General features: G+C 40.4%; 1 protein-coding gene across 5 annotated transcripts in view; it reads right to left on the reverse strand.

Moving 5' to 3' along the window:
- The window catches only part of HEATR5A (HEAT repeat containing 5A), a 127,623-nt gene that overhangs the window by 15,935 nt on the left and 95,600 nt on the right, over positions 1-16,088 (reverse strand). For all 5 annotated transcript variants that reach the window (XM_054025149.1, XM_054025152.1, XM_054025151.1 and 2 more), the window contains 6 exons: positions 15,218-15,399; positions 12,896-12,964; positions 11,947-12,126; positions 6,567-6,801; positions 5,843-6,091; positions 3,874-4,001 (listed from right to left, as the gene is read on the reverse strand). In XM_054025149.1, coding sequence (XP_053881124.1) covers positions 3,874-4,001; positions 5,843-6,091; positions 6,567-6,801; positions 11,947-12,126; positions 12,896-12,964; positions 15,218-15,399 — 1,043 coding nt within the window. The remainder of the gene's footprint in view (positions 1-3,873; positions 4,002-5,842; positions 6,092-6,566; positions 6,802-11,946; positions 12,127-12,895; positions 12,965-15,217; positions 15,400-16,088) is intronic.

Genomic DNA, 16,088 nt, shown 5'->3' on the forward strand with positions numbered 1-16,088 from the left:
TCAGAGGTTCAGTATTCTAACGTAAATTTATACAATGCTTTGAAAATGTAACATACTACATAAACTGAACATAAACAACAGCTTGGACTGCAGAATACTCTATGGTGAACTTCTATTCACCTCAGAGTGAGACGGGAGATACAAAATGAAGCTTCAAAGTAGTAGTAAGCTATTACTGTATTTGCTTTCTAGCTCCAAGTTTTCCTTTCTATGTCTTTACATAATGTCTTCAAAATACCTATGTGGACTGTGTCTAGACTGCCCATTCCACAGAGTCATTGCTTAAGATGCGAGTACAAAGTCATCCGTGATAAACAGATTGAGGACGACTGTGTAAATATAAAACTGTAATAAGATGGTATACATTTTTGTCAGAGTCTTGTGAACTATATTCTCATTGCATTTATTTGCTCATTTCTAATTAGGAGCAGCTGAAAATCATTGCTTTTTTTTTTTTCTTTTTATCTATCTAATGTTTTTGCCAAAGCACAGATGCTCCCCTACATATTAATTGTCTAACCTCAAGTACTTGATGTCTGAAATGTTACTGTTTCAATGCATAAAATTAAAACAGAAGGAATTAATGCAATTTTTTTTAACTCCACAGAGTCATTTTATTGAAAGCCTCCCTCTACCTTCACCTAAACCGACAAGCTAAATTCTGTTCCTAATTACTTCTGTGCACATGCAACCCCACTGCCTTCACACAGAAGATCAGAAGTTGAAGCTAAAAAAAACAACCCACCAATCTACACTTGTAAATTTTGGAGCATATGGTGAGAAGGACCTTTCCCCCTCAATGTTCCCAAAAATCTTAAAGGAAGGAGAGGCCTCATTGCTTACACCAAACATACATTAGTTTCCAACCTGTCAAGCGCCAAACAGGATCAGAAAGAAAAAAAAAGTAGGAAAATTAAAACAATGATTCATGAAACTAAAGATTTAAGCAGTATTATTTAAGCTACAGAAGTTATTGAATGTTCTGTATGATACGAATTCCCAACAGTAAAAGGGGAAGACAAGGTTTTCATAAGGAGGAGGTAAATTGGGGGTCTAAAAAGCAGACCGCTTTCCTTGCTTTAAGAGGCAACTGAAATGTAGAATTCCAATTAAAACAGTATGAGGAGTTCAGTTGTGCCAGCAAAACTCTTGGTTCTGGTCACAAATTTACCAGCTTTTGTGCCTTCTTCAAACAAATACTTTTTGTCATGGTTTGTGCTAGGTAAACATTTTGCATGCATTCAATTCTTTGTTAAAAAAAAATCACAAGTATTACTTCACACAAATGAAGGGAGACTGCTATATCTGCTTTGCTTCCTAAGGATATATTTTTCATTTAAACTGTGCTGTACATAAACAGAGATTACAATGAGGCCAGGCTGGGATACTCTGAGTAGTTTGTGCATTTGTCATATGGCAACTAAACATGATATGTCCCTTTAATTAAACAAGGTTGGGTTTTTTGGAGGAGTATTAGTCATAATCAGAAGTAATGTGATACATATTTACTTCCAAAAGGGTAAATCATATCTATTTACAGTACTTTGAAAAATACAGTACAGCACAGTTTGCTCTTGAAATGGAAGAGGCCTTATTTTATAATGTGGTTTTGGAAACAATGGCCCAGAACAGTCAGGACTTGCCCAGGTAACGTGTTCAGGCAGGCCTCTAAAGATGTCATTTTTAAAGTTTCATTCAGAACAACAAAATAATGACCGACTGGTTAATACGTACACAATGCCAGATGGATAAAAGAGCAAAACTTTTTTGATGGGTGGGTAGAATTTGTACTTTAAAGGATACAATAAAAATTAATACTTACAGAAAATATTATCCCCCTAGATTGTAGATATCAGAACTAGGATGTCAAGTATCAGAGGGGTAGCCGTGTTAGTCTGAATCTGTAAAAAGCAACAGAGGGTCCCTGTGGCACCTTTAAGACTAACAGAAGTATTGGGAGCATAAGCTTTCGTGGGTAAGAACCTCACTTCTTGTCTTGCATCTGAAGAAGTGAGGTTCTTACCCACAAAAGCTTATTTCTGTTAGTCTTAAAGGTGCCACAGGACCCTCTGTTGCTTTTTACAGAACTAGGATGAAGTGTGAATTTTTGTAAAAAGAAAAACTAAATGTGGTCCTGTAATAACCCAACATTTTTCATATTTGTACTTTAAAAAAAAAAAAAAAAAAAAAAAAAGAGAGACTACACAGGGCATGTCTTCAATGCAAAATTAGCCGGGCTATAGCTTGGGCCAGGGGTCGGCAACAGGCGGCATGTGGGCTGATTTTGGGTGGCACGCTGCTGCCAGCCAGGATCCCGGCCTCTGGCCCCGCTCAGCCCACTGCCAGCCTGGATGGACGGAACCTGGGCCAGCAGCGGGCTGAGTGGGGCCAGCGGCCGGGACCCCAGACCGGCAGCAGGATGAGCCACTCAGCCTGCTGCAGGTCTGGGGTCCTGGCTGCTGGCCCCTTGCCAGCCGGCCCCTTGCCAGCTGGGGTCCCAACCGCTGGCCCCGTTCAGCCCACTGTCGGCCTGGATGGATGGAACCCGGACCAGTAGCAGGCTGAGTGGGGCTGGCGGCCGGGATCCTGGATGGCAGGGACTGGCAGACAGAGTCCGCTGCTGGTCTGCGGTTCCGTCTGCCGCCCACGCTGCCAGTCGGGCACGCGAAACCTTTTATTGGCACACAAAACCTTAAATTAATGAAGACTTGGCACACCACTTCTCAAAGGTTGCCGACCCCTGGCTTAGGCATTGCTCCTAACCCCAGATCCATCTAGACAGAAAAACATCTAACCCAGGCTCGATGTTGGTTTAAACTCATTGTTAGCAGGCATGACTGAGGGTGAAGGTTTGGGCTCAGGGGTTTTGCTCACTGCCTACCTTGCAGTGAGAATACAGGCTAATCAAGTCTGGGTGCTGTTAATCCTCCAATCTCACAATTTTACCCTGGCTATACTTTCTCATCTAATTTCTCCCTTCTTCTGCACTGTTTAAAATATTTCTACTGCTTTTCCACACCATTTGAACAGAGATACCATCCAAGAAGTCCTCTCCCATGCTACCAGTTGGCCAGAAGCTGACACTAGCCTTCTGGTAAAGCGTCGGTATGATATCAGTAAGAACCACAAGAGCACTCCCATGAATTCATAGAGGGGCTCAGTTTAATATACCACTAAGACCCATGGAATATTTTGCTAGAAGTAGAATCCAGCAAATAGGTTAGTATAGCCCCATTGTGGACACATTCACATAGGTCTGGCATGAATAGGGCTATGTAGTGGGGATGCCCACCCATGCTAGCCTAGGCCAGGCTAACTCTGTAGTGAAGACATATCCTCTGAAAGGATGGTTTATCTGATTAGTTTTCCCAGTTACATTAACTTATACCCTGGGAGCTTCCTTCCTTCCAGAGACTGACATGCTGTTCCCTGACTGGAGTCAGAGAAATGACAACCTGCCATGCTACACATCTAAGTCATCTTTCAACAAACTATAACTAAGTTGCAGTCTAGCAATGATTTCTATAGTAGTCACATAGCTGGGTTTCTTTTTAATTAACTTTTAGTTTATTATTTCTTTCCAGTTCTATAAAATTTTCAATAAAACAACGATTGGAATGCAAAATCTGAACTTTTAGGTGAGGTCAATGTACCAACACATTCAAAGAGAGCCAAAAAGTCTCAGGATCTACGAGAGAGAGAAATAACTAACTGCCACATTTTTTACCAGACAACAGAGTTTACAATCAGTGCCACAGAACAGTAAATGAAAAATCATTGTAGATTCAAGGACAGCTTAGAGATCTAAGTGATACCAGACACTGTCACAATACCCTGGAATTTCAACTCATACTTTCTAAATTAGCATGTTACCTGATCACCACCTATTTTAGACCGAGGCCAAGGAACATCAAGAAATGCTTGCAGAGCATGTAGGCAAGCAGTAATGTTTTCCATTGCTGAATCTGATCGAGGTGAGCAGAGAAATTCCACACTTATTCCTGTAAATGGCAGGAGAAAAAACAAAAACAGGCTTTACTGAAAACCTATTTAAGGTAATTTTGTAAATCAAGACAAGTACGCTGTCAATGTGCTGAAAAGCCATGGAAATAGCATATGCATCTTTTATATTCCTGTATGCCTAAGCAAATTAATCTTCAGTTGTAAACATTTTGGGCAGGGACTTGTAACAATTGGGCCTACAACTTCTTGCCTGCTTGGGAATTAACCATGAAAAGTAGGTCAAGTTATTTTTAACAAAGAATTTATAATAGGTGCAAGAAAACCAGACCAAACCCGCCCCTCCGCCCCAGGAGTAGTCCAAACAAAAAGGCCCTCTGATATAACTCAAGGACCACATTGAGATCATACATGGTAAACAAGAAAATGTGGGTCCGGAAATTAACGAACCAAAATTAGTGTGTCAAAAACTAGGCCTAACTGATGGGCAAAATAAGAAAATCGGTTATCCCACCCATCACTCCCTTTTGGGTCATTAAAGAAAGACTTTGGGGGAAGTATGGAAGAAAAGACGGAGGCCACTGGAGTGAGCTTCATCATCATGACTGCCACCCCCACCATCTCCTGGGACAACAGGCCTTTTTAACATTGTTTAATGATGGACAGTGACTGTGTTATGCTAACATCTTTGGGACCCTATATTCCATCTAAATTAACATTATAGACCTTGTCTTCCTTTATGTATATACAGAATCTAAGGGTATGTCTACACTACCCGCCGGATCGGTGGGCAGCAATCGATCCAGTGGAGGTCAATTTATCACGTCTACCCCCGAGCGCTCTCCTGTCGACTCCTGTACTCCACTGCCACGAAAGGCGCAGGCAGAGTCGACAGGGGAGCAGCAGCAGTCGACTCACCGCAGTGAAGACACCGCGGTGAGTAGGTCTAAGTATGTTGACTTCAGCATAATGTAGCTGAAGTTGCATAACTTAGATCGATCCCCGCTCCGAGTGTAGACCAGGCCTAAGATAATGATGAACAGACAAACTTCTGGGCAATAGAACAGAAATAAATAATAATCAGCTTCAAAAATCACAGAGATAGAAGATGAAAATGTTGAGATCTGGGTCCACTAATTAGGAGGAAAATTCTTATAGGCACCCCACAGAATTTTTGCCTTAGTACGAAATTGAGAACCTGGAATGTAGTATGTGAACTCTTGACATACGGATTTACATGACAGGATGAGTTTACAGAGAAACTGTAATAATAGCTTAGAAACTTAAAGGCTATCTGAGACTTAGTATTTTTATTTCACAAAAAGGCTGAAGTTTTTAGTTAATCATGTATTTACCAACCCCACCTCACTAGCTAAATGTGGTAAAGAAGTCTATATGAACCCTGGGCCTGCTAACCCTAGACCTGAAAGAAATAACGAAACTTTTCTCTTGGGCCTCGGATGCCGAGTCTATGTTTTGCCAGGTTAAACAAAAACTTATTTAAAACTGTGGGCCATATTCCAGAGTAACTCCAATCAAGTCAGTAGCGTCACCTTGTAATTACACCATTGAATTACAAAATTGAATCTGTTCCTAAGCTCAAAGTAGAATCACTGGTAGGTTGATGAGCATAGTAGTAAATTGGCATGTGTTCTGTTTACCTTGCATTGGATATTTTTTCCCAGCATAATCAGAAAGACAGGAAGCAATTCTGTCCCCAACACAGAAAGCAATTCTTGCCATAGGTACTTCCAACATATCAATTCTTCACCAACACAATTAAGAGCAGACAACCAAAGCATTACAGAGTGTCAACAGTATTATTTATACTAAAATGACTGTTTATAATTTAAAATCCAGACAGATTACACGATCAACCAACCCAAGATAAGATGAAATATGTCAGTATTCACATCCTCAGGAGATTTCACTGCAGCCCTGGAGGAGGAATCCTGACACATTGTAGTTGGGGTGACAGGTCTAGAGAGATTAGTTACTCCTTCATCTGGATCAACCACAAGGAAACCTGTGCTGGTGAGCCATAATGCTGTAGCGTAAAGAATTAGAGCCCAGGAGTTGTGATAGTGTGGTCTTGCATTTTCAATTGTCTCCGCAGTATAGAATGCACCACCTACAAAAAAAGAACAGTCAGAGTTTTAAATGATGTGACTATTTTCCATTGTAAATAATTTCTCTTACAGGTTTGGGATTTTTTTCTGTTGTTATAATGGTATTTGTGTTTTATAACATTTCATTGTATTTCTTAATTGTTTAACAGCCAGAGCTGACCTGGTGGGTTGTGGTTAATAAATAAAATTATCAATAACAAAGCAAGTAGAATCAAGTACATTTCTTTAAGTCTTTTTTCTTCCTGTCATCTTAAAAATCCACTACTACTCCATCCCAGAGAAAACTCTATCCTAAACTTAGTCATTGATTTTGTAGTAAATAGCTGCAAAATTATAGTGTGCTGGTTCTGTATCAACTACATCTTCTTTTCTGAAAAAGTTATATACTGTGAGTAGGCACAATTCATCTGAGATGTTATTAAGCACACACACACAATTATATCGAACACGAATAAAAGTACACAGGTGCCTTCATACCTTCAACCGGAAGTTGAGAGGCATATTCTGAAGGCAAAGTTAAGAGAGCAAAATCCTGAAGTGCAGCAAGCCAGAGTTTGCTTAGGGTCCCAAGGTCCGCCTGGACTAGGTCCAGAAGTCCATCGGCTGACGAAGTAAAATCTCTGTAGCTTTCATCTGTAGAGTTTGTGATGGTCAAAGTTTGCTTGTGTGCATCACTTTGTTTTTTTTCTCTTTCAACTGCAACTATGTAAACCTGTTCAAAGATTGAGAGACAGAGCAACAGTTATAGATTTTAAAGCCAGAAGGGACTACTGTGATCACCTAGTCCAACCTCCTGCACGACACAGGCCATAGAGCTTCCTTGAATTAATTCCTGCTTCAAGTCGAATAGCCATGGTTGAACTAGGACATATCTTCCAGCAAAATACCCAGTCTTGATTTAAAGATTATCAGTGATGGAGAATCCACCACAATCCTTGGTAAGTGGTTCCAGCTGTTAGTGACTCTCACTATTAAAAATTTGCACTTTATTTCTATTCTGAATTCATCTAGCTTCAACTTCCAACCATTGGAGCTTGTTATTGATTGAAGAGCCCTCTAATATCAAATTTCTGTCCTCCTGTAGGCACTTATACATTGTGATCAAGTTACCCCTCACCTTCTCTTGGAGAACCTAAATCAATTGAGTGCTTGAGTCTTTCACTGTAAGCAAAAGCCCTGTGTAAATCAAGATTTCACAGACTGCACAGAAATAATGAAATTAGCTCACTACTGTGATTTTTCCAAGGGGAGGGGGGAGCAGAGATGCCTGATTCCGCCTCCTTTCTGTTGAAAAAAAAAATCATGGTTTGGGGCTAATTTGGCTGGTTGTGGGAGGTTAGCTTCCTGCCCAGCTGACTGGCAGGGAGGAAGATGACCATAATGTGTGGTAATTAGGAGCCTTGGCTGACCCACCCCAGGCTGACCCACCCCTGCTGCCAGGCAGGCCAGGGGGAGGCATTGCAGCATCAGCTGTCAAAGAGCAGTGACCAGGATCTGGAGTACAAACAAGTGTGTGAGGCATCCATGCCCTGGCAGGGAGATTGAGGCATGAGGAGGATGGATCCTGGTCTCATCCCAATTCCCTCATGCTAGGACAGGCCTCCTTCCACCGACACCATTTCAGGGCAGGACGCCGCCCCCCCACACCCTCCACCCCACACACACTTGCTCATGTTCCAAGTGGTGATCCTGGGCTCAGCTTTCTGGACTCAGCTACTTGCCGACTGGTGCTGCAGTGTCTCCCCCCAGTCCTGTTGGTGAGGGGATGGGTCTGGGGTTCCTAATAGCTACGCGTTGCGAGTACTGCCCCACTCTCCCTACTGGCCAGACAAACGGGAAATAGCAGTGGTGGACTTAGTGTGGAGTGAGCTGGGCTAGACGGCACCACATGGTGAGACATCGACCCCTCCCGGCTCACCACCCTCCTCCAGGATGGCACCAGCCTGCTAATTCTCCATAAGCAGCTGCAGCCTTGGCAAGGAGGCAGAAGCTGGAATGGCCCGCTTCTGTCTCCCCACTGTTGGAAAAATTGCAGCAGTTGGAGAGGGAAGGGCGGGGAGAACAGAACTTAGAGTCAGTGCATGAAATTCAAAAATACTTTCCTGTGATGTTGCAGTGAACAAACATTGACACAGGACCTTAACTATAAGGCACGTCTTCCAACCCTTTAATCATTCTTGTGGCTCTTCCCTGTTCCCACTCCAATTTATCATCATCCATCTTGAATTATGGACACCAGAACCACACACAGTATTCCAGCAGCAGTCATACCAGTGACAAACACAGAGGTAATGTAACCTCTGTGCTCCTACTTGATTTACCCTTGTTAATACATTCATGCTTTTGGTTATATTTTTATAGTGGCCCATAACGTAATTAAATTTGACATCCTTGTAGTGGAGAAAATACCAAAGAAACCCACCACAGTATCATGTAACTTCAAAAAGGAGAAATACACAAAAATGAGGAAGCTAGTTAAATGAAAATTAAAAGGAACATGCACATGAGTGAAATGCCTGCAATCTGCTTGGAAACTATTTAAAACCACCATAATAGAGGCACAAACTATATGTGTACTCCAAATTAAAACAACAACAAAAAAAACACACATTAAGAAGACCAAAAAAACCCACCACCATTGCTAAACAACAGAGTAAAAGAGATGGGTACAAACAAAAAGACATCCTTTAAAAATTGGAAGCCAAATCCTACTGAGGAAAATATGAAGAAGCATACGTCCTGGCAAGTCAAGTGTAAAAATATAATTAGGCAGGCCAAAAAAGAATTTGAAGAGCAACTAGCAAAAGACACAAAAACTAAAAACAATTTTTTTTAAGTACATTAGAAAGCATGAAGCCTGCCAAATAATCAACAGGGCCACTGAACTATCAAGGTACTGAAGGAGACAAGGTTGTTGCAGAGAAGCTACATGGGAGACAAGGCTGTTGCAGAGGGAGTCAAGGGAGACAAGGTTGTTGAAGAGAAGCTACATGAATTCTTGGCATTGGTCTTCACTGCAGAGGATGTGAGGGAGATTCCCATACCTCTTTAGGAGAGAAATCTGAGGAACTGTCCCAGATTGAGGTATCAATAGAGGAAGTTTTGGAATAAATTGATAAATTAAACAGTAATAAGTCACCAGGACCAGATGGAATTCACCCATGAGTTCTGAAGGAACTCAAATATGAAACTGCAGAACTATTAACAGTGGCATGTAACCTATCACTTAAATCAGACTCTGTACCAGATGACTGAAGGATTGCTAATGCAAAGCTGATTTTTAAAACAGGCTCCAGAGGTGATCCTGGAAAATACTAACTTCAGTACCAGGCAAACTGGTAAAAACTATAGTAAAGAAAGAAGAGAATTATAAGACACACAGATAAACGTGATATTTGGGAAGAGTTAATATGGCATTTGTAAAGGGAAATCATGCCTCACCAATCTATTAAAATTCTTGGAGGGTGTCAACAAACATGTGGACAAGGGTGATACAGTGGATATAATGTACTTGGACTTTCAGAAAGCCTTTGACAAGGCCCCTCACCAAAGGTTCTTAAGCAAACGAAGCCATCGTGGGATAAGAAGGAAGATCCTCTCATGGATCAGTAAAAGATCCATGGTTAAAAGATAGGAAACAACAGATAGCAATATACGGTCAGTTCGCACAGTGGAAATAGGTAAGTAGCACAGTCCCCCAGGGATCTGTGCTGGATCCTGTGCTTTTCAACAAATTCATAAATGATCTGGAAAAATTAGTCAACAGTGAGGTGGCAAAGTTTGCAGATGATACAAAACTACTCAAGATAGTTAAGTCCAAAGTGGGCTGCGAAGAATTACAAAGGGATCTCACAAAACTGAGTGACTGGGCAACAAAATGGCAGATGAAATTCAATGTTGATAAATGCAAAGTAATGCACATTGGAAAACATAATCCCAACTACACATACAAACTGATGGTCTAAATTAGCAGTTACCACTCAAGAATGATCTTGGAGTCATCGTGAAGAGTTCTCTGAAAACATCTGCTTAATGTGCAGCAGCAGTGAAAAAAAGCCAACATAATGCTAGAAACCATTAGGAAAGGAATAGACAATAAGACAGAAAATATCATAATGTCACTATATAAATCCATGGTACTCCCACACCTTGAATACTGCATGTAGTTCTGGTCACCCCATCTCAAAAAAAGAGATATTGGAATTGTAAAACATACAGAGAAGGACAAGAATGATTAGGGGCATGGAACAGCTTTCAAATGAAGAGAGATTAAAAAGAGTGGAACTTTTCATCTTGAAAAAGAGATGACTGAGGGGGAATATGATAGAGGTCTATAAAGTCATGAATGGTGTGGAGAAAGGAAGTGTTATATACCCCTTCACATTACACAAGAATCAGAGGTTACCCAATGAAATTAATAGGCAGTAGATTTAAAACAAACCAAAAGAAGTACTCCTTCGCATAACACAGTTAACCTATGGAACTCATTGCCAATAGATGTTGTGAAGGCCAGAAGCATAACTGGGTTCAAAAAAGAATTAAATAAGTTAATGGGAGGATAAATCTATCAATGGTTATTAGTTAAGATGATCAGGGATGCAACCCATGCTCTGGGTGTCCCTAAACTTCTGACTGCTAGCAGCTGGGACTGGATGATAGTGGATGGATCACTCAGTAAATTGCTCTTTCCTGTTCACTCCCTTTGAAGCATCTGGCACTGGCCACTGTTGAAAGACAGGATGGACCATTGGTCTGACCCAGTATGGCCCTTCTTACCTCTAGTTTCAGCTTCTAACCACTGGATTTTATTAATCCTTTTTCCTGATAGATTTAAGAGCTGTGTATTATCAACTCTCTTCCCCATGTAGTTTCTTGTAGACCAGTATCAAGCCACCTCTTACTCTACTCTTGGATAAATTAAACAGACTGACCTGCTTGGGTCTCTCACTATAAGACATGTTTTCCAGACCTGTAGTCATTCATGTAGCTGTTTTTGAATCCTTTCCAGTTTACTGACATCTTTTTTCAAGTGTGGACACCAGACCTGGAGACTGCATTCCAGTAATGGTCTCAATAATCCCGTGTTCGGAGGTTATACCATCCCCTTGCTTCTACTCAACATTCCCCTGCTTCTACATCCAATTATTGTATTTATCCTCTGAGCTACAACGTTGTTCTGAGAGCCCATGTTCAACTGGTTATCCACTATTACCCCTAAATTATTTTCAGTATCACAGCACTGCAGGACATAATCCCCCACCTTGTAAGAATGATCTGTATTTCTTCATTCCCAGCTGTATGTCCTCGCTTTTGGCTGTATTAAAATGTATGTTGTTCAAATGAGCCCACCTTACCAACTCACTGAGATCACATGCATAAGTCCATACTGCCTAACTGAACTTGCAGGCAGTCACACAATGAGAAATGTGTATATTTTGCCTGAGACATGTTTGCCTACAGGGACTCCCTGTGACAAATTAAATGCCAATTAAATTTACAATTTCACTGGTGAATGATGTATATCCAACGTAGATAACTACAGTGGACAACCACAAGTATCCAAGCCATCTCAATATAAAATTGACATTGAATCACTATGGAATATTAAAAAGTTTACTACTTTATAAGGTTTAAAATGCACCTTTGTGACTACATTTAATTTTTATTTTAAAGCATGTTTTGCTATCACAAACTGAGTGTATAGATGTTCATGCATTTGATTGTGTGTAAATTCAGTAGAGAATAGCAAACTTATCATTGTAATTTGTATAAAGTTATTTCATTATGCTTGAAAGGACAGCTCAATACTCTCATCACACAGTTACCAAGAGTCTTGTTATAAATCTAATTTACTAACCTCTGCCCAAGCTTTGAGCACAGCCAATATCTCCATAGTTGAGGCACTTTCATTGTACAACTGACTTTGTGCTTCTTTTCCAGCTTGTACTTTGGTCAAGGATGATATGAGCAACTGATGAACCCTTCGAAGGTCATTAAGGTCACTGACTACACCACTTGCTATCCAGGCACTGCAAACCTAGTGATGTACAATAGAAAGTGTGATCACATGAAAAAATGTAATTTAGATAGTCCAATTTTATCTGTAAAGTTACTAAACAAGCTTTTTTCCCCAGTCAGGTACAGTATTTTTAATTTGGGACTAACGATAATGGAATAACTGGAATTAATGTTGAATACACTCTGGTTACTGTATCCAACTCGGGGCCATGGAAACCAGCCAGAGCATGCTGGCTAGTTTCCTCCACTTCTGCACCTCCCTCCTGTGACCTCAACATTTCCAACACACCCACAGTTCCTTCTCCCTCCTATTCCCTAATTTTGCCTGTGCATCAGCAGAGTTACCCCATCTTGCCCTCCCTGCTGAATGGATCCAAAGTAAGTGATAGTTTTGGAAAATAATTTGTTAGAATAATGGTAACTTTTTGACATTATTCTTCATAAATGACAATCTTCTTCAGCACAGGCTGATGAATAATATTTTGACACAGAGAATTCAAAAAAGAATTGCTCTTCTCAAAATGGCTGCCATCTTCCATTCTTTTCACAGGGAGTGAGGTTAAAGGCTCACTTGGCAAAAGGTGATACATAATTTGCTCAGAAGAACTTTTAAGACAATGCATAAAGTTATTGGACTCAAAACAGGGGTAACTGGAGGAAATCCTCTTGCTTGTGATGTACAGGATCAGACTAGTCTTCTGGCTTTAAAAATCTATGTATGTATCCATTAGAGGAGATTATTTTTTAAGAGAGGGTCTCACTTGAAAGTTTTAGCTTTAAACACTTGCCTGACATGCTTTTGCTGTGACATCAGGCGGCGTTTCTGGAGCAAAGGCAGGTCGAAGTGCAGCTCCAACCTAAAGAGAAATCATTCAACACTTAACAAAATAATGGTCTGTTTCAATTTTTCTTATTCATTATACAGTTCCCTTCTATTTACACCATGATTTGATTGGGAAAATGATTTTAGTTATGTTCCTGTTGGAGAACTGTATTGTTCTCTCTAGTAGCTAGCTGCCAGGTATTACCTGGAATACCAAGATGTTGCTGTCTTACAGATACAGCCTGGTTCTGTGGCCAGATACCTCAGTGATGGGCATGAAGAGGCTTTGTTTGGAGGAGGGTAGAAAAAGGGGAGACTGAGGAGCAATCTGACAGAACAGTTATGCTTTTTCCATAAAAGAGATGGTTTCCTCTTTAAGACAGTGAGATTGAGGCTTGTTTCTCCTGTTTGCCAGGGTCTTAAAACCAGAACAAAGAAAACTTCTTCCTCCCTGAACTCTTGCCCTGATAAAAAGTTTCCCAAACCTAACAAAACATTACTCCAAACCTTGAGAGGCCTTCTTGTGGGCTTTCCTCAAGAAGCCATTGTTTGATGTTGAAAATCTTGCCAAATGGTTGTCCTATATCTTCTTTTCTTTCTGCTTAAATATTATTGAACAGGTTGTGGTGACACAACTCTAAGGGTATCTACCTGTTTCAGATCTCCTGGACGCCTATCATTTTATGAGGAGACCTGAGTATAGCAAAAAGCTAAAGCTGGTTACATCATTAGATGAAATCCTCAGCGTATTAAATGAAGACCAGGTGCCCATACCAATATTATCAGTGGTCATTGATACCATTGATCATAAAAGTATTGTTGATTTGTCTTACGTGGCAGGAACAGCTAGCCAATTTCTTTTCTTGCTGGGTGTTGCTGGACATGTCAATGTGAGATTCTACGGGGTCTCTCACCACTCATCCAGAGGACTATCAGGGCAAGCTAAGAAGGAGAAATGGGCTACAAAGCCTTAAGTTTTCTGGTAACACAAAGTTGTGTGTGTTCATTTCTATCAGTCCAGATGATGTATTAAGTGCCCTATGTAATGTCTGCTAGAGACTTGAGTATGGAAGTTGGCCAAGGATCGACCCAGATAAAATTAAAGTGATGCTGGTGGATTGGGATACAAACTGAAAAATATGGCAAAAGTTATATCTGTGCCTTAAGATAGGATACATGTCTGTTATTTCTGATGCGGGTGTGCAGTGTAGCGTGAGAGTTTGATTAGATTAGTTGGCCAGAGAAATGCCGTGACAGTGTTTTTCATCAACGACAGGCAGAAGGTTTCAACTTTCTCTTTCATAAACGAACCTTGTTATTGCAGCCCACACTTTTGTCACCTCGAGAGTAGATGACTGCAAGGACCTCTATGTGAAACTAAATCAAAATATTTTAGGAAACCAAAACTCAAGCAAGAATACAGCAACCTATTTATTAAGTGGAATATCTCATTATGACTAGATAACAAAGCACTAGTGTAAATGTAGAGTGTCTGTCTTATTGATTACCAAGTGGAGCTTAAAGGGGTTGGTTATAGCTTACATAGCCCTAAATGGCTTCCTATCTGCCTCCCCCTCCATGCAACACTAACTCAACAGAGGTCCTTTGGTTAGAGCTCCCTCAGTTTAAAGGAGAAGAGAGGCTTCTGGGAGGAGAGTGTCTTTGGAACTTACTCTCACACCCTCGGTCTGAAGTAGCCCGAATCTGTTGATCTTCAGGTCACTGTGAAGCCCGTCTATTTTCACAGGCTTTTGGAGAAATGAGGATTGTGAGGGTTAGCACTGATAGGGAGGGTTGAATATTTGTTTGCTTGTGTTATGGTTGGATAATAAGGATTTAAGGGACACTGCAAGACTTCTTATTTATGTAGATCAGAGCTATCCAGTGACTTTTCCTCACTGAGGACTATGTTCATTAAGTTTGAAGTTGTAAAAATATGGGAACCTGAATTACTTGAGCAGTTTTTTGGTTTTTACCATTTCCTTAGATTTGAAATGCACCTCTCTCTTGTATTCTGGGCAGACCTATAAATGTTATTTTAAAAAATTACAACGTAACATCTCCACTTTTTCATTTGCCACGTTCAAAAACAAAACAGATTTTGCTTTCAAACCCAAAATCTTTGGTCTAAGCAAGCACAGAAAATTTCAACCCTAAAGTGAAAATAAATACAACAGTTTCAGTGACAAATTGAACCCTGATTACAGAACTAGCTACTGAAAATTTTCTCTTCGTTATCAAGGTGTCCATTTTTTATATAAAATTTTTATAATCAATGGGTGCTTACATTGGCTTGATATTGCTCCAGAATTACGTGACCAGGAAACTCTGGTTCTGGAACAGATGCAAACCTCCGAACAACAACTAACAATGTCTGAAGCCCTGAAAGACGGAGCTGGTCACTGTGATCTGTGGCAGCCATAAAAGCCATGCGGATCAAGTCAGCTAAATGCAATACCAAAAAGTCACCTGGGGACAAAAGAAAAAATCATTTAATAAAAACAACCTTGTTCTAAAGTCTAATTTATATTAAAGATGATGCAATTGTTTCTATTTTTACATAGTTGGGCCCCAAAGCATTCAAACATTTTCTACTTTACCATATGCTAAGGGAGCTTGCATTTCCTTTAAGGAGTTGTTTATACCCAGTAGCATATCACTTGTGAGTACTACCATATAGTGGATCTTAAACAGGAGCCTTTACTCCCCAGAGAATCTACAGTGAGGAGTTCCCTTTGCTTTCAAACGAGCACCTTTTGTCTATTCCCCAATCATGCAATGGTATCAGCCAATATTTTTCCATTTTAAGGTAAAATTTTGAAGGAAATAAAAACCTCTATATTTGAAGCAAATTTCCATAGAAATTCTGAGGCATCAACATCTTCAGATCAGCATGGGGAAGCACAGAAAATTAATGGTGTGTTCATCGGTAATTATGCAGATTATGGAATAAACAGAGCAGTGACACTAGTTTTCTTGGATATTCCTAGATTACAAAATTGTGTTGCAGTACAGAGGCACCAGTTATCGCTTCTAGTTGCCAATGTTTTCTGTAGGAACAATGACACCCTATTTGCATGTCATGCTACAACAGCTGGGTAAGTGAGTGTCAACACTGCAATTATATGCTAATATTATGACTAATTTACCATTGCTCT

This window comes from Malaclemys terrapin, chromosome 4, assembly GCF_027887155.1.
Source record: "Malaclemys terrapin pileata isolate rMalTer1 chromosome 4, rMalTer1.hap1, whole genome shotgun sequence".
In the NCBI taxonomy this organism is placed as follows: Eukaryota; Metazoa; Chordata; order Testudines; family Emydidae; genus Malaclemys; species Malaclemys terrapin.